This window comes from Trachymyrmex septentrionalis, unplaced genomic scaffold (genome assembly GCF_001594115.1).
Source record: "Trachymyrmex septentrionalis isolate Tsep2-gDNA-1 unplaced genomic scaffold, Tsep1.0 scaffold9, whole genome shotgun sequence".
NCBI lineage: Eukaryota > Metazoa > Arthropoda > Insecta > Hymenoptera > Formicidae > Trachymyrmex > Trachymyrmex septentrionalis.
The window spans coordinates 204,792-230,450 of record NW_017306091.1 but is presented as its reverse complement, the minus strand read 5'-3'; the positions used below and the strand labels follow the sequence as shown (position 1 = coordinate 230,450).

The following is a 25,659-nucleotide window of genomic DNA, read 5'->3' as shown; positions in this document are numbered from 1 at the left end:
TACAATATATATATACAATATATATATACATATATACATGTATTTTTTTTCTTTCCTATACATTTTGAAAATTTAAAGTGATGCTGATAATATGAAAGTATACAAGGTAGATTTATAAATTACTTTTGTCGTACTACTTAATTTCCTAGCATAGATTACAATGGTAATCGAACGTTATCGTGTAAACGGGTATTGTAGATCAAATAATTTTTTATTACGAGTATAATCATATAAATAAAACGAAATATTACTTGAACGTGTAATAACACTATAAATATTAATTATAAATGAACTAATGCGTTTCCTAATAAATGAAACGATTACTTATACTACTTGTTACTTTTAGAGTCAAAATGGGAAGGAGACTATACTTGTTATCCTTCTTCACTAAGACCTGCCAGCCTCACTTCAATGATATATCCACCACCCATGCACAAAAACTAAAGAATTTTTAAACAAGATTACTAAAAAACTTTACGAAACATTAATAATATTTCTGGACAATTGAGTAACTTAATGTGAAAAATTCGAAATAAGAATTACGGGAAAAACGTTTGATAAGTCTGTTGATTAGTTCGGACAACGTAGTGGTGGATTACATAAAATTGAAACATTTAACGACAATAATAAAAATACCGTAATACTGTACTGTACATAGGTGAGTTTGACCTTTTATAGATTTTAAATAATCTAAGCCCAATTTTTCCCTAGTAACAGTAAACATCATGGTATAATAAAAATTATAATAAAAATGTGACTAATTTTATAGGAGAGATGATCACCCTGGAGATAGTGAAGTTGGTTAGAGTTCCTGGGTCTAGGAGGAAATCTATTAAGAGGGAATGAGGAATCCAGCCTTGCATTCGGTCGGGATAGCGACGTCCCCTGGAGGAGGCGAAGTCTTTGGCTCGAGGGCCGAGGAGGAGTTGCGCCAGTGGCTTGAGACTCGCCTGGACGCATTGGGGATTGACCCAGTTGCGTACTCGCGATTTGTACTCAGCCTATTGCGCCGCCCCGACTCGGCCCTAAGTCCTCCAGAAGAGGCAATTGAGTTGGGTAAAGACACAGGATGTCGCATACGTGCCCGACCTAAAGCAAAGCCAACGCATGGTGACGGGGAACAACGACAAACTGTTGTGCAATATTTGACAAATGCTGCTGATGACGTAAGTTTTAAATATAATTTTTACAAGGAATATATAAAATTCCTAGTTTCTTTCCTATAATTTGCATTACATAATAATATAAATTATATAATAATAATATATTTAAAAAATATTTTCTGTGTACATAGAAATATGGAGTAGATGCTCTAGTTGATGAACTGTGCATAAAACTGAAAGAATTAGAAGGGGGCTCATATGATGAAAGAGAAGAATCTGAGAAATCTTGTGATGAACCCAAAACAAATTTAGAAGCACTCACACTTCGTGATAAGGCTCTGCGATACTACGCAGCATTTCCAGCCTTGCAATCTGTATCTTTCATAAAGACTTCACCACAGAAAGATAGAAACTTTGCCAACAGCAACAACAATAAAAACTACGAAATTAATTTGCACAATAAAAATAAAAGCGCTCGAAATAAGAAGACTAAAATGTCTATCGTATGTATTAAAATATTTTTTTTATTCTTTTTAAATTTTATGTACCAATATGAAATAAACTGTATTTTTTTCTTTCTTTTCCAGAACATCGAATCACAAAGATCAGAAGATAAAGAAAGTTTTGGATTTGCTAAATCAATGGAACGAGAAAGGGAAAAGGAACTCGATCAGTTAAGATTAGCACAATTAAAAGCGAAGTTTGAGAGCTTAGAAGCACTTTGGAATTCAGTACCAGGCAATGCACAGGACACAGCTTCAATATGGGCAGCTCCGACACTTTCTATTCCTTCTGGACCTCTTTGGCCCACAGACACTACCAGGACAATCTTCACCTTACCCACTTCAGACAATGGCTACGCTACTGACACATCAAACCAAGAATCAATTATTGACGAATCACCGCTTATTCCATGGGATATTGATCTAATCAGCATTGAAGATAATGCAGATGAATGTAGCAATAAAGATAAAACAGGTCAGATATTAATTTATGATATAATTAAAATTTAAGATTTATATAAAAATAATATTTATAATTGAAAAATCTTAGATTTTAAATTTTCTTATTAGCTTAGATTTTTATATTAATAATTCAATTGCAGATTACAATATAAGTTGGTTAGATTCGTTTTCGGATGGACCCTGGTGCTGGAGAGAATTTAACCGTAACTTATCTACAAACTTGTATTGTCCCAATGCTGAGACAGGTGACTGTTTCTTTCCAGTAGCATCAACCAAAACTCCGCTTGGAGTTTGCAAGGAATCTCGTTCGAGTCTGAAGGTAAACAGCCTTCCAGAACCAGACGAGGATCTATTGACTTCCGCACGTACTCACTTTCGTCCGATAAAGGACGATGGCCACTGGGCAGATGGCACGACGTTTCCTGTGAATAATACAGTAGAACGCGTCGCTTATCGCAGATCTGAGTCAGGAAACTTACTGTATCTTCCTGGCGGAGAAAGCCCTTATATGGAGTACCGGGAGAATGACACGGTAGCATTGCCCGCGTCTACGAATTTAACGCTAAAGTTTCGGGTACGTCAGTGCGACAAGAGTGTTCAAACTGAGCCCGTACGATCTCCAGTCAAACGCCGCATTCTCTCCGAACAAGATCATTTTCGCTATTCTCCAGTCGGAGCTGAAGATGCCGTTTTACAAGAACAAGAAAATATCGAAAAAGATTCTTTTGCTTTGGATCAACTTGGTTGGGTACAATCGAGTGTACTTCTGCACAATGATAGAAAAAGGTAATAAACATCGTTAAAACACGCAACATTGCAAGCGTGTGCAGTTAACAGAATGTATAATATCGCGTTATAAGAGAATACAATATTACAAATTGGTAAGAGAAGCACGACTTTAGACTAATCAATTTTTTCTTATTAAATGGGTGAGAAATCAGCATTGTCAGGTTCAAATACGAGATTTGCAGTAGCATGTATTATCTATCTACAATTGTATAATATAAGAGAAAAAAAAGTCGGTATTTAGATTTATATGTCAAAAATAAATATTGATATATGTGTGATTCCTTCGAAGTGAAACTTTAATGGAAACAATTAAAATACAATGTCTATTTTTATTTATCAGTTTCTCGCAGGAAAATATTTGACTAACTTTTAAAAAAAAAAGATTGGAATTTTTCTTTAGGAAAGGATATGGACAATGATCAAAATGTTTAATGATTGAAAAATGATGATTTAAAAACAAACGCGCGCGGAAATATTACAGCAATGATTTTACTACAATATATGTCTCAAACTTACTTATAATTCCAAATATATTGTCTCGATAAAAATTTTACAGCACAATTTAGTTTTGTCATATTGCTATTGTATCTAATTATATACATGGTATCTTTTTTCCGATAGAAGGCACAGTAGCAGCTACGGATGCCAACCACTGACGACTTTGCGTCCGTTGACCTTGTGAACCGGATAATGTAAGCTGCTAATAATATACTATATGACTGGAGGAGATTTGAAGTTTAGCTATACTTTTTTTTCGCAAGATAAAAAAGCGATTGATAGGATCGTGAATGGGGGTCCTCTTGGCATGTGGAATTTGTTATGCATGTATCCAAGAAGGCACGAGTAAACCCCATCGTCACTCGTAATAAGCAACATGCAATCGAAACAAAGCGAAACACGAGAATATTAACTATTCATTTAGGTAATTAATATTAACCCTTTGATGAGAGAGTAAAGAGGAAAGGAACACAAAAAAAGAAAAAAAGTGTATATGTTACACTCAGCGTTTCACGTTGCAAGAACGTTGAAGATGTAGTCCACGCTATTTCAGTTGTAGGTTGTTGATTACTTTGTGATTTTTGAGGAGAGAAGTTAGTACGCTGATTTTGTAGAAAATTATAGCAAGCAATTTTGTTTCTCACCCGACGTGCAGGCTAAGAGTATCTACTTATCCGATTCATATCGAAAAGAAAAAGAGAAAAAAGAGAAACGAAAGTGACCAATCAGAAACAAATTAGAAAGGACAGTTGAGTACTTATTTTGAACGCCGCACGATTGCAGATCGGGTATTTAATTAAAGTGCTGTTCTATTTTCTTGTTGTTTTTCGTAATTATTAATGGATTATCTTAATCGTATTCCCCTATAATTATGATTTAACTCCCTAGAAGATTAATATATCCCCCTTCCAGAATCCTTTCCTTCTCCCACGTTCCAAATATCCTTGTATCCATTGCTTTCCCTGTGCTCACCCTAAGAAAATCGAATAACTGAGAACATACGTGTAAAAAAAAAAAAAAAAAATCGTGTATTTGAAAAACACGCGCTTACCTTACATAAGGTATGCGAAAAAAATACAAAAAATGTTACTTTAGCATGCAGATGCCTTTGAAACGAATGTTGAATGATGTTAATGCGTCGAAGGAATGTGTCACTTATAAACAACTCTGTCTTTAGGAAATAACGTGAAAGGAATATATGCAATGTAAAAAAAAAAAAAGAAAAAAAAGACGTTCTTCGTCTTTTGGCGAAATAATGTACGGAAAGGGTAAATAAAGGCATTGCAAAAATGAAAATTGTACATAAATTTTAAATCTTCCATTTCCATGCATTTATTTATCTCTTTCTCTCTACCCAAGAATTCCATAATTATCTTTTCTTTAAAGTTACCTAGAATCACAAATATCGCAGAATAATGCTAAAAATATGCAAATGAATTTTATGAAAATGTTACCATATAATTGCTTTACTGTGCATCACACTGATATGAAAATTCATGAATCTTCATGAATTTTATCTAGTAACTTATTAATATACAAAATTGTCGTCTAGAATCGCTTTTATTCCTTTGTGCGACAGCTTTATACTTATTCTCTACATTCTACAAACGAATCCTTCCTGACAATTGCAACTCAAAATCTCGATCTAAATTGCGAGATTGTTTGAAACCCGTGTGTAGGGGCAGGATGCAAATTAAACCGAATCGGCTTAATTGTCTTCGTCATTTTCATTTTTAAGGGCGTAATTTGATTTAATTCGGTAACTTTTGCATGGTGCCGATAATACCAATACTCAAAGGCTAATGTGAGGCAAGCGAAAATGATGCCTACGAAGATTACGAGGAACACACCGCCGATATTGTAAATACTAATACCGTCGCTCTGATCATTTTGTAAGTCACAGCTCTTTTTGATAGGATTGTTCTTCCACCATTTGTCCTTCAACTTTTCCAATCTCCTCTTGTTCAACAGTATAAGAATCCTACAAGAAAAGATTGATTTTGAAGGACGTTTGTCTTTTTTGCGACAAAAAGATAAAACGTTTTCATACGTACGCATTGTTAAATTGATCCTTCAGCGGTGATCCTTGTTGGACGGCGATAGCGTACGGTTTCCTTGAAAATTCCTCTCCGATTTGGGTCAAATCGCAATTTGTCATGACAAGATACTTGATAGTCGAAGCGTCTTCGATAAAAGCGAATTCGTTATTCTCGTACTCACCCTCCTGTCGAATTCGCCTTAGTGCTTCATCGATATCGGCCGGAAAGCCGGTCTCTTTCATCGCTTGGAACATTTTTGTATATTTATCACTAACAGGATAATCCCAGACAGCTAGTTTTGCTCTTTCTACGTCCGACAAGCTATCGTTCAGGCTCATATCTTTCCAAATTCTGTGATAATGTAAAATATGCTTAGAAGAATCGTACACAAGAGATCTGATTTGAGAAACAATCACTTACTCGTAAAAACGCGTCTCGATGTCCGCCATTCTGTGGAAGTAAGCATACGCTGGCGAGTTTTTGATAGGAGCATACTGTATTTTATACTGTTTGCTTAGATCGTCCAAGTTCTCAATAGCTATCTCCAACCTGGACACTGTAAGGAAAGCCGCCAAGTTAGCCGTATAGGATGCGATGATGATGAATCCAAAAAGCCACCACGTAGCCGCTACCAATCTTCCCGATAAATTTTTCGGCGCCTCTCCGCCACCCTGGGGAGTCAAGGAGGTCATACAAAACCAAAAGCACTCCCTGAGATTAAACTCCCTTTTCTCATCGTCGTCCTTATACTTGTCACGGTTATTTTGGTAACTGTACGGCGACCAACGGTCGAACAGCCACATAAGGAAGCTGGTGAAGAAATACGCCGCCAGTATGCAAAACCAGACATCGTTCTCCAGCACCGTGAGGAACTTGAAGAGCGACGTCGACGTCTTCGTTTTCTGCATCATGATCGACAGGCCGACCAAATCGTAAAAGGGTACCGTGAAGTCGACGACTTTTTCCCGTTCTGCCATGACCCAGAGCGAGCTCAGAGCGATGTCGGCGCGTTTGTCTATCAGCTCCTTCATCATTCCGTTCCAGCTACCATTCTCGTTCAACGAACCGTATTCGCGGTCCACCACCTCGCGTATCTCGTACTCGAACGGCACGGTCTCACAAATCGCGTCTAGCAGGTCGATGCAGAAGCCGGTCCATTTTTCAGTTTTATTATCGTACATTACGAAAGGTGGATGTTGCACGACAACCACTCTATAGCTCGTCACTGCGGTGTTATTCATGATCTTCTCGTTGGTGACCTTCGCAGAACGGAAATTCTCTCGATAGGCGAAGAATTACGGAAAATCAACACAGAATAACGATTGTCAAACTACCTCTGAGACTTCGAAGAGTGTGTAAGAGGTAGTGCGAAGAACGAAATGAATGAAACTAAGTACGCAAAAGGGGTGTGCTTTCGTGACGCTTGCATGGCACGATATGATGCTCGAGTAAATAAAAGTATATATACGGACCATTACGCTTTTGCCACCTTGAACTTTTCCCAGGACAGATAAGCGAGCGTCATTAGGGAACGACAGCGCGGCAGATATGACGGCAAGATATTAATGAAAAAAACAGCTTACGTTGAAGGAATGTCTTTGTTTTTTCAACAGAATTCTATCCTTTTTAACGAATATCTCTTATTATAATATTACGATATTTATGTATTTGTTAATATCCTTTGCGGGAAGTCAGTTTATTGCAAAATCGGCTTAAAAGTAAGCTCGAGTTTCAGCACTATTTATTTGCCAGTTATCATACGAATGCAATCCAGATTAAACACGACTCGCAAATAAATGAATATCCAAGAAGAGCTCGATAAATTCCGACAACAAGTTTGATACAGTCACAATTCAATATTATAGTGAATTTGTTGTTTTTGCGAGTTGCAATTTCCAAATCTATCCATATAAGAGGGTGATATAATATAAATGAGAAAAGAAATACATGAACCATCGATCGCCTAAACGTCGCTCAGTCAGGCACGGTCAAGCATGATCAATAATCCTTGGGTACATGGCCACTCGAGAATTGAAAGAAAAATCGAAGAAGCCGCAATATTGAAAATAATTTAGGAAGAAAATTACTTGTGACATATGGAATTTCTTTATTTTTGCAGCAATTGATTTTATCAAATGGATTACGAATAATTAGGAAGTTAATATATATCCATGTAGCCAGGATTTTATTCAGGTGGAGGGAGAAGAGGGTCAAATTAGAGTTGAAACTTTTAAAAGTTTTCCCAAAGGAGGGAAGGTGGTCGAGTGGTATGAATTATTGGATGACTTATTTTGTCATTACATATCTAACAGTCGATATCACGAGGTCTGTTCTCATTTCAACGTTTATCATCTAATTTGTCAATTTGAGGATTATATTGACTAATTCGAATGGTAAAAATTATATTTATCACCGCAATTTAATTTTATCAATTTGGAAATTAGATAAACCCGACGATAGAATTTTATTTTATATTTTACATTACATATTAATGTTTGTGAATGACCCAAACCGAAGGATCGAAACGTATATCAAATTTGCTAAGATATTTTAATAAAGGAATGTTTACACATTTTAACAATTTGTGTCGACTCTGATAGGTATTATACTTTTATTATTTTGTTTATATTATTATTTTTAATTAATTATTAAAGCACATATATTTAATTTACTAATTTACTTTATTTTTTTTTTTTTAATTGGAAACTGATTGTTCGAACTGGAAAAATTTAAATTTAATAACACTAGTCGTCTTGGATTCTTAGAAAATCTCTATAATTTTCACCACCAATACTTTCCTTTTTTCTAAAATTAATTTCTTAAGAATATTCATTAAGCATAATCCGCTTAGGCGGTCTTATTTCTGTTCTTTACAATTTAGAAAGGAGGACGCGTCCTCTCTGCCCACCCTTGGCTACGCCCTTGTATATCTATTAATATATTCGTCCTTCAACATTTTCACGTAACATGTTACATCTCGTTTCAAGCACTGGGACTTACCTGCAAGGGCATTTCGATGCCTGCCTGCCAATCTCCGCCCTCCTCCTTCAACGTAATCTTTTCTCGTTCAATATTTATCATGTACATGATCATTTTAAAGTCCATATGATGTTCTCCATTTTTCTTTCCCCAACTAATGCCAGCGTATGTTGGCGTCATATTCTTTGAGACTGCCATCAGTTTAGCTAGAAAATCCAGACCTCTCGTCGGCGTATTCGTCTCATCATAGCTATTGCAATCGATGTGAGAGGGTTCCAAGGGCCAGTCGCCATTGTCCAAAGCGGACTTCATCGCACTGACACCCAACAGAGTTAAATCGTAATAAAAGGCGGATGTGATGAGCGGTTTCGGGAACTTTGCCTTTATAACAGATTCTGCTTGATTTTCATCGCTCACCGTCGGCATTTCCGGTTTCAGCAACAATATGGTAATGTTCTCACACGCGCAGCTCGGCCACATTTCTTCGTTCAGAGTCAAAACGAACCAACCGTACTTTCGTCCAGTGAAGCTCAATGAGTTCCCAACATTCAATAGCTTGTTGATAGAATCTTCGTCGCCGAGTAGGAAATAGTTTACCACGTCTAAGTCTCGCAATTTTGATAATTGCTCCTTTACATTATCGATCGTATTCTGCAAATCGTTAATGATATGTCTGGTCGGCACATTCAGCAGTAAACTTTTATACTTGTGGATCATGACGAAGTCTTTTTTGTCGTAGAGAATGCCAGCATTGGTGATGTTCATCTGAATTGCCAATTGACGGATTGCTTCAGGCACAAGGTCATTCGGGGACATTACCTGAAATGAAATACCGAACTACGAGAAACTGCAAAAATATCTGAAGAACGTCTGAAGAATTTCGTAAAACAAGAAGAGGTTATTATAGATTTCTTTTTTTGTTGGATAATTCTGACTTGGAATTTACAAATGTATACTTGTATTTCTGATCTATACAAAGCAAGATATATAAACAATATTAAAATATTATATTAAATCACGATGGGAACGCACAATAATTAAGAAACAAAGGCTAAGCGGATCTTTAGTACTGAAACAATTCCATGTGAATTGATATACTACAAATCTATAGATACCAAAGATATATAAAATTACAGTGTACTAGTCAAAGCAGGTTGAATATATTTCATTTATAATCATGTGAATACGCCATCTCTTATGGAAAAATACACCCAAATAAATCTTCAACTTGAGTGTTATTTCGGATCTTTATTGTTTAATTGAGTGTATATTTTTGCAAGATGCCCTACTGAAAAAAATCATGTCACAACGATACATGATGAAATCATGTAATTGAAACATGTAAATCACGTAACGAATTGTTCCAAATCAGTACATGATTTTTTTAAATGACGTAATTTGAAAAATTATATGATATTAGAAATCATTTTATCCATCATGTGATTTTATTATTGTCAAAATTTAAAGAATTGAATGATAGAAATGGAAGAAAAAAGAACATATTGTGCGACTTTTCAGATGTACGTGTAATAATTTTAACAAATCGCGTACTAATTTAGAACAATCCGTTACATGATTTGCATGTTTTAATTGCATGATTTCATTGTGCAAATTGTGTGACGTGATTTTCTTCAGTACGGTGTCCTTCGCTGCCAGGACTTTTACCAGGACAGGCAATTGAACATGATACCTGGATCAGGTAGTTTTTTTGATCAAGATCCAGATCTCTCCAGTAGCGAATATCGCCCTCCTGACCAAATTGAGCGGATAAAGTCGGAATCCCCATGGCCGCGGTGAACGAACTCGATGCTTCGGCACCCAGGTCGGCCATCGTCATATCCAGAATCAGATCCGGGACGGTCGCGCCGCCTTTACTGATAGCCGAGCTCCATGCGTTGCATATAGTCTCGAGACTCTCGGTGGAATCGCTCTCGTTGATTTGTACGGACCACACGTTGCCCAGGTGACCCGAATACTTCTCTCCCAGAGTCTTCAAAGCGCTGCTCACGCTTGCATTCGCCGCTTCATTCTTCCAACCATTAATTATAACTAATTGGGGAAAAAGCATTGCGCCGACGCGACGTGGCATGCAAGAAAAAAAGAGAAAGCAAAACCAAGTCAGACGATTAATCTTAAGACGTAACACCTTAGGGTGTTCTACTGCCTTAAATAACTCGAATCGTTAATGAGAAACTACAACCACGCGCTGTGAAACAAAAGCAGTTATCGCGCATCGGATCGCTTGAAAAGCGTAATGGACTGCCCTAAAAAGCTGTTCTCGCCTTCGCAAATGGAATCTTTTCTTTCGTATGTGCATAGAGAGAGTGTGGATTTGTTTCCTCTTTCAATCGAGCATAGAGATGCTGCCAGTAACAATACGTCGTTGTGTATCGATCGCATATATTATACGGTTATCGCGTCACGCAAGATTTTCCAATTAAACTTCCACAAATGAAACTTACAAACATTCACAGGTCTCGATTGAGTCGGTTTCTGTGTACGACCATCTGTCGTGTCTTCTACTCCGTGGACCGTAAAAGTTGTCGATAGAACGTATAGCATATAAATCTTGGCGATACAACAATCGGATATCATGATTGCGAGCGAGGGGGCGTCTTCCGAAATAACTGAGAGCTTCGAGCGAGCAGGATTCGAAGGAAATGGTAAAGGTAATCAACTCGGTCTGAACGCGGAAGATATTTTCGATACAAATCGAAGCTTCGACCGTTGCGCAATATCACTTATTGGCGATCTTTCGCTCGTCCTCGGCGAGGGACATTGAAAGTGCATTCAGTTTCAGTTTGTTGACGGCGCAAAAGTTCGTTTCGTTGGTTTTAAGGAAACGTCGGCGAATAGTCCTCTGTGAGATTAACTGCAACTGCGTGTCTATATTGAGCTTAATATCGTTAATACGGCCTCGAAGCGAAGTGTCGTGTGTGAAGGAACTAGGACGCTGGACTGCAGGCACGGCCTTCGCGGTCCAGTTACGACTCGAGGGTGGAAACCTCGATGGTAGCCGTTGCCGTTACGGCATCGTCGGGGAAACTTCCTCCCAGGGGAATTCTTTGCGGATCCGCCGTACACGGCTGGAAATTCAAAGCGGATATTGCGCTTAGAAAGCGGTCAGCTGTCTACTGACAGGTCGGTTCGCAGACGGTTTCGCTCCAGGGTGTCCTCCGGTTTATTTGTGTTTGTCCATCGGTTGCCGCGGGGATGACCCTAATCAATCGTAGTCAGCATATATGTGACAAACGTGCTTATCATCTTCGCCTTTTAACGAAATTTTGACCAACATTCATTCGTGTATCGCGATATTCGGGATATACACGACGTAGCTTTTTGTCAAGACAATTCTATGCAAATAGTCAATGTGATGAATCTTATCGCTTATAGCTGGTTTCATTATCTGGTTGATAAACAAAGTGTATATTAATTATTTCGATTAGGAATACTCATTTACGTGATACAGGGGCAACGACAGAATATACACGTGAAATCAGTCCGGGAAATTGAATTCGTTCGAGTTAAAAGGATCGAGGACGATTTGCATACGTCGAAAGAATGTGACTATCTGTATAGTCGGAAGAAGGGACTTTACATTGAAGAAGATTGAGGATTTACATTTACGCAGTAGCTATCGGATTTGATGCAATCGATAACTTCCATTTCATTTATTTGATATTTTTCTGAAATCGATTTAACCTGCTCGAAGGACTCCATTCCAAGCTAGGTAACTGCTTATTAAAAATAGAGAAACGTTTACGCATCTTACGTGTGTTTCTTTGTACATATTTTTGTATCGCAAGGATATCAGAGATTATAGAAAATAAGACCTGGCGATTATTGTAAGTCTCGCAAAAATTATATAACGATAGAAATAAAAGTATAAGAGGACTCGCTTATAGTCATATAATATTCGGATTCGATAAATCGTGATTGCTATTTTGTCGTGTATTTAATTAACCAATTTATATATATTATATTATATAATATATATTTTATATATTTTTCTAGAGAGATTCCGAAATGAAAAAAAGAGATCAAGAAGCGCCACATAACATTTTTTATTTATTCAGAACTCGAGACAGGAATCGAATGTTACGTGACATCTCGTACTACATTTCTGTTGATATGTTTAACTGCCATCGGAATGAATCTCACCCGTGATTTATAATCCGTTAGAGTGCAAGTTCCGCTCAAGTATTCAGTTTATGTGTATTATAAAGCGAGATTACTTCGTCAAGGTGCGTGACTCTCCGGCACACTTGGTATCTCTTTTCCGACATGTTTTCTCATTTCAACAATATTTATTTTACGTATTGCATTTACGACTCTTTCCTACAAAATGATAAAAAATTTATTAAAATGTTACACGATATTTTCTACAGTAAACACATTAATTTTTTTTCCACTATATTACTATTATTATACTATTTACACATTTTTAATAATTCTTAATTTATATGACATAATTAAAAGTTTCTTTTACATGACATCATGCGAACTTACTCAATCGAAGTTTACATTCCTTATCATGCAAATTGATCAGCTGTAAAAATAGTCGAAAACTACATTCTGTGGACCAGTAATATATAATTGCGCGATATGAAGTAAACTTTGTCCTTGACACACATGCAAACTACCGTGGTTAACGAGCAAACGGGATTACGAATCTCGAAATGTATAATTTAAGCACAATCAACTCGAAACCTTGTAATAATATCTAACTCCATCTGTGCCACGTTCAAGGCGTGAGATACGCGCAGATATCGTGAGTGACGGTACTACTTCATGGTATGCTATTACAACTCAATTATTATTATTACTGTTATTATTACTCTCATTATTATAAAATTTGAGATTTTTATTTTAGACAAGAAGTGAACAGTGATATTGACTTTACATTTTACGTATCTGAGAATTTTAAATTGAATATTAATTTTTATTAGATTTTGATACTTTAACTTTTTAACGTTCAAATTTTTGAGGGCGCGATGAAAACATCTCACAAAACTAAACAAAGAAATATCATTCGCGTACCAGTCATATCCTTCCGCGTACAAAATTCACTTTGATGCTGTCCACTTTTTAATGTAACTATTCAGTTTTTTCAGCAACATTTTTGCCGTTACGGTTTTATGAGCAGTCACCTTTTTTATGTCTCTTGTGACCACGATAGTAATATATGTGAATAATATAAAAACACAATAAGAAACAATTTAATATAAGTGAGTATAAAAATATTGCCGCATATTATTAAACATGAATCTTTAATTAACGTCATTTCGGATACTATGTTCTCATTGGATTTTCATAATATTTTTTTCGCAGTTTTTATTACATTCCTCGAAGATTATAATTTGTAAGATTTTGTAGGCGCGAAGTACAGAGAGTGCAATAAAGAACAACAATATTATGAAACGTTTTGCTATTAATTTTTTATATTTAAATGTTTTCTCTCAATGGAATAAATATTATCAAAAATATGACCGTCACGGCCAGTACTTATATTTCTTATTGTATTATCATAATACATAAAAATATTTATGTTTTTGTAAATCATTTTATAACTCATTTCATTACTCGCGAGTTATATTTCTGACATCCTATAATATTATATTTTAACTTTCATTATTAACTTTGATGATTTACAATTAAATAAAGATTGATAATATTCTATATTTACATCCTTCAAATAAAGATAAAGTTTTTAAATAATAAAACAATTTGCGTTAAAGATAATAATGTATACATAGCATTATTTACATATTTAATGAATTTATAAGGCCAGTATGACACTCTACACAGAGAAATTATTAAAGAGGAATTATTGAGAATTCTTTTTTAACTCCAGAGGTGGATTTATTTGACTCCCTAAGCAGTCATTGTTTAGATAACAAAAATTCTGATGAGTAAAAACAATTCAACTTTCTCCGTAAAGTAACGAATAAAAAATACATTATTATATTTGAAAATACAATCAGATCTTAATTCTTATCTATTATTGTAGTAATCTTGTATAAAAATGTTAAACAATTCAATTTTTTTATATTACATTTGCACATTTGGATTAAAAATAAATTTAGTATTTATTCTTTTTTTATAATGATTTTTTATATCATATCGGTTATTTAAAATTAATATTAATACCTTTTAATTAATATATACATATAAATGGATCTCACAGGTGACAGGCTCAGTGTCAATAACTGTTACAGATTTGACGTCAGCATCAGAGGTAATGACAAATTTGTGAAATTCCTGACTCAATCATAATTTGTTAGTATTAAGTATGTAATCCGTTTTACAATTTTTTGCATATTATTCGCAGCTTTTCATATTGGAGAGGAAGCCTACTTTCTTCATCACGTTATAAATCTTCGTACATGTCTTGTCGACCAAATATTCCCAGTTAGCTTGCCCTTTTCATAATCTGACGTACTCCCGTTCAAACTCATCTGTCTCCACAGACATTCTCGCGATTACTGAGGGTGTCCAACTAAAAGCAACTTCACTATGATTGATTTACTCTTTTTACTTGGGTGAGATGAGCAGACTTACCCCCGTTGCTCAAACGAGAAATAAAGAGGTCATTTATGGTGAGTATTAATTAAATGTTGAACATGTCTTTCTTCCTTCTTTTCATTCTGTCATAACATTTAGAAACCACACGAAGTTTTAATCATGTTTACACGTGAAAGTTACAACTTCGTTAGGTAACTATAATCACTTACAGCGACAAAAGAGTTAACACGGATTAATATCAAAAGCGTGATTTACACGGGGTGACTTTTATTCGCTGGAAGCCGCGTCTAGTGACGTCATAGTGACGAATTCGCTACTAAAAACTTCTTCTAGACGCGGCTTCGTTCTTATAGCGTATAGTCATGGCGAGTACCGCTTTCGACGCTTGTCGCTAGCTTGTCGCTATCTTGTCGCTAGTTTCTTGCTGCTCTTCCAGAATGAACTTTCAAGTCGTCAGCGTGAAAAGGAGAATTTTCCCGGAACTTCTCTGCCACTCTCAGACCATAAGCATCAGAGAATAATAATAATCATGTCGTCGAATGACATACTTCGAGCCGTTGTTGTGCTTTGTGATCAGTTATTGGTTTGATCACTAGCGATCACTTAACGTTGCGACTTCAAAATTTTAGTCGCTAGCGAATAAAAACCAAGCGTGTACAAGAAGCTTTCACCAGTGAATTCGCGGACGAATTAAGAAGTTTGCTTCAAGCGAATAGCAGCAGAATCGAGAGAATCCACTGGCGAATTAATGACGTCACTAGACGCGGCTTCTAGCGAATAAAAGTCGCCCCCGTGTAAATCACGCTAGAGCGAATAAGCTTATGCTGAATTTCAAATGTTAGTACGTTGCTGCAAGATATATTGTTACGTGTAATTAGAATGATCTCGGTTACGAGATTATTAATTAAATTTGCCAATATCGGCAAATTTAATGCTTTTAAACAATTCATCTGTATTATATCAGATTTAAAATACAATATATAACTTTATATATCGAATTATAATTTATTAAAGCGAAACTAGGTATATATCGTATTTCGAGGCAATTTAATTCGCAGGTAACTTGATCGACCATGTACGTTTTGTATTATTCCAATTATTACCTTTCGATTTTAATGAACAATAATATTAATTATTAAAATATGGTATAGAATATGAAAATTTTCAATTTATTCTTTTTTGTAGAAATAAAAGCTCTTCTAAATTTTTGCAACACATGCCTTGTAACATATTTGCGGTATTTTTCTGTAACGTAAACATATTAGAAAAGGAAAAGGCAGACCGTAACGTAATAAGTACATATGAACTGCGCATATTTTTATCTTTTAGCATCTGTGCTCCGTTAGAAAGAAACCGTAATATATTGAATTGCATCAGCATCTCTTTTCAACTGATACTTTAAAGAGAGAGAAAGCAATGTGAATCAAACTATCTTTTTCTAAACAGATAGTGACATTCTCACAGGAATACACAGAGTGTACACACACACACAAACACACACACACACACACACACACACACACACACACACTTATTACTTCTATAGATAACAATACCACAGCAGATATTGCAAGTACACAATCGATGCTACTATTCATTGTCAGGACTCTAATAATTCTTTGTCGAAAGATTTTCTCTGTATCTCTGAAAAAATATCGACTTGGTTTGTCACCGCTATCTGTTTTCCTTGTGCATATTGTTGATTCCTCTAGAGGAGTCATATAAACTCATCGTTTTTTAATTCATCAAGCATCACGTTGAAATTCCTATTGTTAATTAACTTTGTTAATTAATGATATTTTTCCTTGTCAAATAACGATAAGAATTTCAAGAATATTTCCACGATGTTCACACACGTTGTTATTCAGAATTATTAAGAAGAGTATCAATTACGACACTTCATTTAGTTGGACAGAATTTGTCCTTTATTAAATAGCATGAAACATTCCACACTGTGAAATTTATAATGTCAAATTGTACTCAATTTGAATGATTTTTAATCACTTCTACAGATCGTTACTCTGCTTGCCTACTCAATACGTCACATTAATTTAACTAAAACAACGAAGTTAATTAATTTAAGAAAATGTATTAAATTCAAAAGTTCGTTATTTACTACGTATATATGTTAATGTAAACATTTACTTTTAATTATGAAAATGGATTGATTTACATTTTCACACGCAAGGGAATTAAAAATAACAAAATTCTATTCAACTCTAGGATTGAATTAGCATTGTTCCTTCGATGTATAACAGTGTATTTTCAAAGTATCAGATCGGCGAATTAGAAATATTCGATTTGGCTGCTTTCTAAGATCGTCTATCCTGATGTGCCACTCCAATACATTACATTAAATTGTCAGGTCCGAGAAGCGAGAATGTACATCGCTACGACGAAGGATGAATCTGAGGAGCTAGTGACCACCAATTTGCTGAACAGATTCTTGAGCATCGAACCACAACTCTGCGACATGATCGACATAATACAAAACCAAAAGCATTTCCTCAAATTCGCGAAACGTGGATATTTCCCGGGTACATTTCCGTAGTATGCAAGAGCGGATAATTCTCGAACACATATATATCTACCAAGATCGACGTGACAAGAAACACTGTAGAGAAATTTAGACGTGGTGATCGCGAGGATCGTGAGAAAAGGTAGTAATACAGTGGTCACTTGGGCTTTCAATCGTGATACCGTTATCTTTGCAGTATAGGTGAAGTGAACTACCTATTCACGAGGGAAGAGAATCTTTAGAATGTATGTATAGCTTCTGAAGATACATATCAAGCATTGAACGCTCCGCACATTTATTGATGTAAATACAATGCCATTAATGAGAATTTAAGATCATAATTATACCCAATTTAAATCATTTTCAATCATTTTTATAAATCGCCATTGCTTCTATTAAATCTATACGTTGTTAATTTAATTGGAACGGGTTAAACAATTTTACGCAAGAAAATGTATTAAATTTAACTCCAATGTTTATTATTATATTTACTAAATGTATACGTTGATATAGACGTTGTTTACGTTGGAATTAATTACAAAAATAGATTAATGTATATTTTGACATATGGAAGTTAAAAACAACAAAATGTTATTTAACTCAAAAAATTGGATTATCATTGTTACTTTGATATCTAACAGTCTATATTTTGTGTTCTGTCGTATCAGTTTGTTTATCCATTCGTGTGCCATTTAATTATATGATAGAAACCATCATCAGATTCTCGTGCGTCATAATCAAAATCTGTACCATCGCATTCAAGAGATCGATGAGATAGCCGTAAAAGGTATTACAGTTGCTGTTGTATATACACAACAAACAAACAGCGCATAAACGGTCATTACTATGTGATACAGCGACCTCGTGGTAACATTCATCTTACGGGCTTTCAAGCCCGCTAATTGCGTTGGAAACACTCGCGTGAGATCTCTGTAACTTGATAGAACCCGTCCTGGTTATTACATTTTGACTAATCCCCATTTATAAAGCTGCACTAACTAATTAGTGACATATATGTATATTAATTTATCAGATAATATAGCGTATTTCTTAAAATTACTAATTAATTTGAAAATTAAAGCTTGAATGATATTCTGACAAAAGATAATCCAAAAAAATCTGTCTTTAAAATTAGAATTTGTCTTTAGATCGATGTCCTCTTCGTAGTAGATTTTTAATCAAGTCGAGATTCATATATATACACGGATACATTGATTTATCGGTAAAACTTACAATACTGACAAGGGACTTATTGAACAAGCCTTAATAAATTATCCTGTGAATATACATTGCTTTAATGTCTCCTCAATTCAATATCGAAAATATAAATTTATAACTGAACGTGCAAACCTCAAAAGCTGACCAATTTTAGAATGATGCAAAATTAATTAATGCGGTACCTTAATTATTTCCTATTATTTGAAACTGTCAATGTACGTATGTGTCGACCGCTATGATGCACGCTATGGGTAGAATAATACGAGTTTGCATTTATGTAGGTAAAAAGTTCTGAAAGTTAAATATGCGTGTGCTGCGTGTTTTTTTTCCCGTCACTTGCCTGTCTGTTTTTTTTTTATATCTTTTTTTCAAGCCCGAAGTAATGTACTATGCAAAGTACGGAAAATGAAGACCAGTCGCACCAAAAGGTCTCACTTTTACGAAGGTGATTGTGAAATCTTCGCGGAAAACAATCTCTGTGAGCTTTCCTTGTGTCTCTGTACTGGTTGCCTCCGGGATGATGCGGTCTGTGCTTATCTATATTCTTCCCTTTTTTTCACAAAGTATCTTCTCTTCAATAATAGGACACTACAGATACACGCAGCTTGGTCGAACATTGTTTCTACGTACATTCCGCGGAAATTAGGACACGAGTACGCACGTGCGCGTTTCCCGTATAGCATGCAATTTCGTTCGACACATTAAGGTGACATTGTTATGATACTCTACATAGAACAATGTAAAATTTTTTATTCACGCTGATGCGATCATTTATGACAACAGTTGCATAAAGTATGTTTACTACACCCCAGAGGCGAAAGAATGTGAATTGCTGTAAAATATGTTTTGTATGGATATCACATTTAATGTATTTTTTTCTTTTTTAATAACTGTTTTTTACAATCTTTTAAATTTGCAATTCTATCGGAAATCCACAGTAAAAAATCGTTACATTAATTAAAATTTTATTTGTTTGAAATACATATACTATTATAACAATCTATCTAATGTTGTTATTCCATTTAATATTTGGTTCTTATTTTTTTTTTTTTCATGGAATTGTGATTAAATCATATCCATATTTGAGAACATTACAATACTAACAAATTAAAAACCAATTAGTAATATAGAATATGTATAATTTACAATATGTTGTAAATTATTAGTTAAATGATTTTAATTCGTGTATGAAAATACTCTAAATTGGCGTTTTCGTAAAAAGTATCAAGTGACCACTCCTAAGTTAAGAATTCTATCTTAAGGAATTAATTTAATTATGTTGCTGTGTGTGTGTGGATTAGAAGAAGATCGAATGTTAGAATAAATGTTGAAAATGATTACAAGTTATATTAACTGCTTAATTCTTTAATATTTTTGAAATATTTTTTTAGTATTTTTATTAGATAATATTTTCAGATTTTTACATTTTTTCGCTCATTTTGTATTCAAAGTACTGACCGAGTATGCTTCTTACATAAAAAGCAAAGTACACGTCTGAGTATCACATTAAAAATATAGTAAAGTACAGAAATATGAGGAAATCCAAGTTTTAGGTCAAAAGCTGGCAAATTCATGTAAATATGAATTGTTGAAGGCAAAAAAAAATAAAAATTGAAGATTTCATAAACGTTAAAGCCTGCATTAATATTTCATGCAAAGCTAATTGCATTAATATTTCATATTCTGTATGTCGTGTAACGCTGTGTACCTATCCTTCATTCCAGCACGGCTAATATCGTATGAAAGCACGGACATTTTTTAATTTTTATTATTTATTAAAGAAGTAAATGTTTTTCAATCTGTCTTGCACGATCCAACTTTTACCAAAGAAAATTGAATCTTCACTGAACAAAAGAAAATTAAATTCTATCCTGAACCACCGAGTTGTATACGTTAAAGAATCGCGACGAACAAAGTTATTAGATACAATTTTCGCCAATTTAGAGCGACCACCGGTGTATTGGAAGAATAATGATCTGCTATTAACGTAAATTCTTTTTTAAAGTGACTGTGTGGATTAATTCTGCAATTTTTCTTTTCCCTCCTTTTCTTTTACCTGCCGTTATCTCGCATCAATTTAATTTTTATTAAGCATATATTGCACATCCAATTTCACTTTCAATGTGTAACTATAATTTATAAAAATATGCAACAATATATTATACATATGTATATGAATGCATATTTGTATAAATTATGGTTACACATTAATGGCAAACGTGTCGTCACGTTTTTGTCATTAATGCAATATTTACCATTAATTTCATTTTATTCACGACATGGATCGAATTTATAACTCGTTATCGGTTTGCACGACCTTCTTCGAATTTACATAATAAAATTGGTTTATTGAGTCGGTATATTAACAAAACTTGCAAATCTTTAATTACTACCCGGGGATCACTTCCTATTGCTTCTGATTAATTACAAAGTTCCGTCTTTGAGTACGATAATCTACGAAAAAAGTCTTGAAAAATTTTCACTGCAATGAAGACATTGTGGTGTATCATTTACTTGAAACTATTCTTAAGTTAAGATAATATATATAATCATCATGAGGACGTAATCGCCGCTAGTCGTGAATACGTGGTTATGTAAATCGTGTCAATTATTTGGAATTATCGGGCTGAAGATGCGATGACGAAACAAGAATATTGTATGTTAAAGGGATATAAGAAAATTTATAAATCATTCTATTGGTGTAAATGAAAAGCTGACGTGTTTTAGTACTGGACTTTTCCTGCGAGCGGTAATAAAACGCTTTATCTGGAAGTTTCCAGTACGACGCGATAAAGGCAGCTGTCGTGAATATTAAAGCATCCAATATTAAACTCAGCCAACGACTCATAGCTCCGGATATTTCATAATTTGCATGATTTGAGCAATTCTATAGAGTCCATTATCCAGAATGCCATTATATTGTCGAATAGCAATTTTTTATCCATTAAAGAATGAACGCTATTCAATCTTTAGATGCCATAGTATATGTGAACAATACAATTGGATATGATATTCCCAATTTGAATGCTTATAACATTCTTGAAAAAGGAACATTTATATAATTTTCTTTTAATCAAAACTCCAAAAGGAATATCTATAAAGGAATATCTATATAATATTTGCTTGCCAAGCAAATATATACATTTTTATTAATAAAAATTAGAAACAATGAAGAAAACATTGGAAAAGTTGAATAATGCTATATTATAAAGATGCTTAAATTAATATTAAATCATTTATTAAAACGATTCGATAAATTTATCGGCTTTTTTATATAAAAATTTATTATTATCAATAAATAATAGATTAGGGAACATTTATTGCTATTATTATAAGAAAATAAAAGACTTGCTTATACATATATACATGTATATATAGACACAAAATGAAATCCATGTAAGACGTGCCTTTCATTCCGTATTCAGCAAGTAATCGTGATAATTTCCACCTCACCCCGAGTACTTTGGTCACTCTTGATAACGAACAAACGGAAATCCATTAAAGAAAATTGGCGGAGCAATTATCCGATCGATGAAAGCGTATTTAATCATAATAAAATCGTTGGAGGTGACGAAACAGTGACGGCGGGCGAAACTCTGATGTAATTTTCGTGCGAGCTTCCTTTCGAAGTGCAGCTTACAACGAAATGCCTAGCGACGTTATACGTATCAAGCGTAATCGGTCTCGTGACGCTGCTCTCGCGAACGACGTTTACGTAGGGATACGCGATCCCTTTTTCGCGATATCGCGGATGTCGCGGAGACTGCGCTGCGCGAGATTGCACGAGGAAACGACTGGAGCTAATGGAAAACGCCCGGGTTTCGACATCGATTTGTATGCCGCGGTGCTCGCGTGTCCGCGGGCAACCTGGAAATGAACGAGTTTCACGACGTACGTTAATACCTGACTTAAGTGCCCGCGCGTCGTTCATCACGCGGCGGAAGCCTGCCTTATTTAATTGCAAAATTCTTTGCGGATTCTTACGTGTGTATTAGTAGATGCTCGATCAAAACTACGCGCTTTAGATATCCAGCCAGAGAAAATTATTAGCGCGACGATAAGCAACGCGACCTGTTCATTCATGCATATGAGAAAATATTGGACTCGCACACTCGCCTGATGAAACCAACCAGATTGTCAAATTATACGAGAGCACGTGAACTCACGTACAATTCGTTTCATCAATCCAAGATATCCCTACCCCTTCCTGGAAAATACAAAGGGACTTCACCATGGACTCTCACACGTTCAATAATATATTTCACTTTTATGTACACGCAGTGTAGTATCGTAATATTTATAAATTCTTATTTGAGTATTTCCCTTTACTGGAATTTTTACAGTTATGCTATAGCCAATGCTGTTATCCTTTGTTCAACCATTCTTTCCACTCTATTGATGATATATCGTTCCTCATATAATATCTGGGTAATATTTAGTAAGAACGAATGAAAAAAAAATTCTAAATAAGGTAAAATAAAATGTCTCTCACGTTGCATTTTGTGTGTTTAAAAATGTAAATGAATTCAAATGGCTAATTATTTATCAGAATGGTCAAAGTGTTTTATTTCAAGCAAATTATAAAACATGATTAAATGTATGACAAATAAAAAAAATAATGGAGTTATATATTATATTAATGTAACTCGTGCAGAATATTAAAAAAAAAAAAAAAAAATTATTTTTACCGTATTAAAAGAGCGCTCTTTGCTAAGTCCATTTTACTCGTATACTCGTTGCTTTGTGCGGCCGTTAGTCTTTCGTTTATTTTACATGTGTGTAAATTAAATTTTTCAAATACAGAGTGTTTTACAAAAAGGGGCCTATTACGTTCTCTAAAGGGACTGTTATTTTAGTATGTGGGTTATATCATATAAAGGGAATTGCCACGTAACACGAACAGTGCACGAAGCACTTGGCTTTTGTAACAATGCAGCCCGAGACATGGCACAGACGATTTTGCTAGCGTTTTTAGCATTGCGTGCAAAGCGTCACGCGAAATATAATATTTCTCGTATAATCCGTCTTTAAAAAAAAAGAGCAAATACTACTGAATCGTTAGTCCAAATGTACATTATGTACGATATATGACATATTTTAAAGGAAAATCTCACCAAGATAATTTATTATGCTTATGAATCATAACGTAAAAAAAAAAAAAGATAAAACAAGCGTACAAACATAATAACAGCAAGATATATTTCCTGCAAAATTAATAATGAAAAGTAATAATGAAATAGATCGTAATCACATGTATATATATTCTTTTATTTTTCTCTTTCTATTCGATCGCACAACAGGCGCACAAAATTCTGAAGGAATTCACAGTGAACGCTGCGTAAAATCCATAACACCGTACAACATTGTTTATTTCAATATTTCATTGGTATTCGTACACATCCATCTCACACATAATAGTTGTTTAAAATTAACGAGCTTTTACCATACACCACGCACCTATGCAAGAATTAATATTAGTAGCGATAATAAATTTAAATAGTAACATATATCTCGGTATTAAAGAACGCGTAATAAGAATTACGATTTAAAAAAATTATTGGGTCGGTCGCACATCAATGCTATGTATGGCCGGAAGTTGTTTATCAAGATTCGTAAACCGTGTTACATAATATCGACTGAAATTTACGAGTCGCGTGTATGTATTCTTTCGAAATGATTTTATTCGGCATTTACGCAGAGATTTTACTATTCCGCGTGTGTGTGTATGTGTGTGTGTGTGTGTGTGTGTGTGAGACATAAATTGTCATCAATTGAAATAAATGTCTTCCTGCTACCAATGTTTATCGCGGTGTACATAATTAAATATATAATCGTCCATCGATTCGATGCACTCATTACTCGAACGCCGGTCACTCACTGTGCATATACGCATGACAGTATGTCCGGCTTGTTCATTAATTGATTTTACATACACACATCCAAGCGGCAGGCTCACATGATTGCTCGTTCGATTTGCACATTCCAAAGATGCGAGCGGAGTTCCTGCCAGAGATTTCTTCTTGTAATCCTTGTCCCGAAATTTTTATAACGCAAATGTTGTGTAATGCTGCAACATGTAAATTCGCCGTTCGTTTTGCGCTTGCATCTCGCAAGCTTCTCTGTTTTTCCCAAGTGACGGATTACAAACAGATCAAATAAATATTACATTCATCCTACGCTCGAAATATTTGTAGAAACAACGACTACACTTGAAATGTACGTATAAATCTAGAGAGCGAGCACCGTAATAAAAAAGGGGAGATTTATACAAACATGATTCACGGAAGCTTCGAATTTTTTCCCTACATTCAATTCGGGGAAAAACTACAAGCTGACGTAAACAAAATATTTGTTAGATATAATTAAATATGCTTTTTAGGAAGAATTACTTTATGAAACGTAACCTATTAATTTAACAATTTACTTAATTTATAATTATAAATTAAAATTAATAACTTATAGTATTGCTCATTATATAAATAATATTATTTATTATTGCAATGGCTTTCTCGGTAAAAAAATTCTTTCAGAAATCTTTGTAGATCTCCTGCGTTTTTTGGATTTTGCAGTTGTAAAACGATGATAACAGTGGTCTGCTTGAATCGAAGTAGTATAGCGATTCAATATAGACGTTAATTTTCATTAAATTCAACATCGAGACGTAAGAACGTATTTTGCCAAGAACGTTATATCACACTAGGCATTATTTGTTTTTTTGTGCACCAATCTAAATAGTATCTATTGTAACCAGCCTATTTTCTATTTTCATTTGAATTCAAAAATATTCCTTTTATTCCTCTCTCTGAGTATTGCGTTTTTTTCTCGCGCCCTGTGATAAAACGTACGATTTCTCTTTCTGCAATACACGTATACGTCACCCGTATTTTTCCGAACATAAAATAACACAATGTGGACGATTCGAATCTTCCACTTTTCTAAAAAAATTTTGATATTTTTATAAATATTCTTAAATATTATTAATGACATTTAAAAAAAAATTAATTATTGACAACGTATGCGATAAA

At 34.6% G+C, this 25,659-nt stretch overlaps 2 protein-coding genes and 1 long non-coding RNA gene across 8 annotated transcripts in view; 2 read left to right on the top strand and 1 right to left on the bottom strand.

Moving 5' to 3' along the window:
• The window catches only part of LOC108755811, a 10,124-nt gene extending 934 nt beyond the window's left edge, over window positions 1-9,190 (top strand). For 3 of the 5 annotated variants that reach the window (XM_018499094.1, XM_018499095.1, XM_018499096.1), the window contains exons 2-7: window positions 347-658; window positions 770-1,166; window positions 1,295-1,606; window positions 1,691-2,081; window positions 2,209-2,854; window positions 3,479-4,651. In XM_018499094.1, the coding sequence (XP_018354596.1) occupies window positions 843-1,166; window positions 1,295-1,606; window positions 1,691-2,081; window positions 2,209-2,854; window positions 3,479-3,539 (1,734 nt within the window). In that variant the 5' untranslated portion in view covers window positions 347-658; window positions 770-842 and the 3' untranslated portion in view covers window positions 3,540-4,651. Of the gene's footprint in view, window positions 1-346; window positions 659-769; window positions 1,167-1,294; window positions 1,607-1,690; window positions 2,082-2,208; window positions 2,855-3,478; window positions 4,652-9,112 lie in introns of those variants that run through there. The other 2 variants (XM_018499097.1, XM_018499098.1) reach the window with 2 other exon arrangements.
• On the bottom strand, window positions 4,835-11,752 carry LOC108755809 (ionotropic receptor 25a). Of its 2 annotated transcripts, none has more exons than XM_018499089.1 (6): window positions 10,836-11,752; window positions 10,064-10,422; window positions 8,395-9,192; window positions 5,815-6,653; window positions 5,410-5,745; window positions 4,835-5,336 (listed from the first exon to the last, which is right to left on the bottom strand). In XM_018499089.1, exons 1-6 carry the CDS (start codon window positions 10,966-10,968, stop codon window positions 4,988-4,990), a joined length of 2,814 nt encoding a protein of 937 aa, XP_018354591.1. In that variant the 5' UTR covers window positions 10,969-11,752; the 3' UTR covers window positions 4,835-4,987. The 2 variants fall into 2 exon arrangements, with proteins under 2 accessions (XP_018354591.1, XP_018354592.1); XM_018499090.1 differs by having other exon boundaries at window positions 10,064-10,402; window positions 10,836-10,914.
• Window positions 11,753-12,807: 1,055 nt separating this feature from the next.
• LOC108755818 lies at window positions 12,808-17,701 on the top strand. Its single transcript, XR_001939788.1, has 4 exons — window positions 12,808-13,167; window positions 14,592-14,611; window positions 14,705-14,972; window positions 17,264-17,701. It is a non-coding gene; the product is annotated as an uncharacterized LOC108755818 (long non-coding RNA).
• The last annotated feature ends 7,958 nt before the right edge of the window (window positions 17,702-25,659 follow it).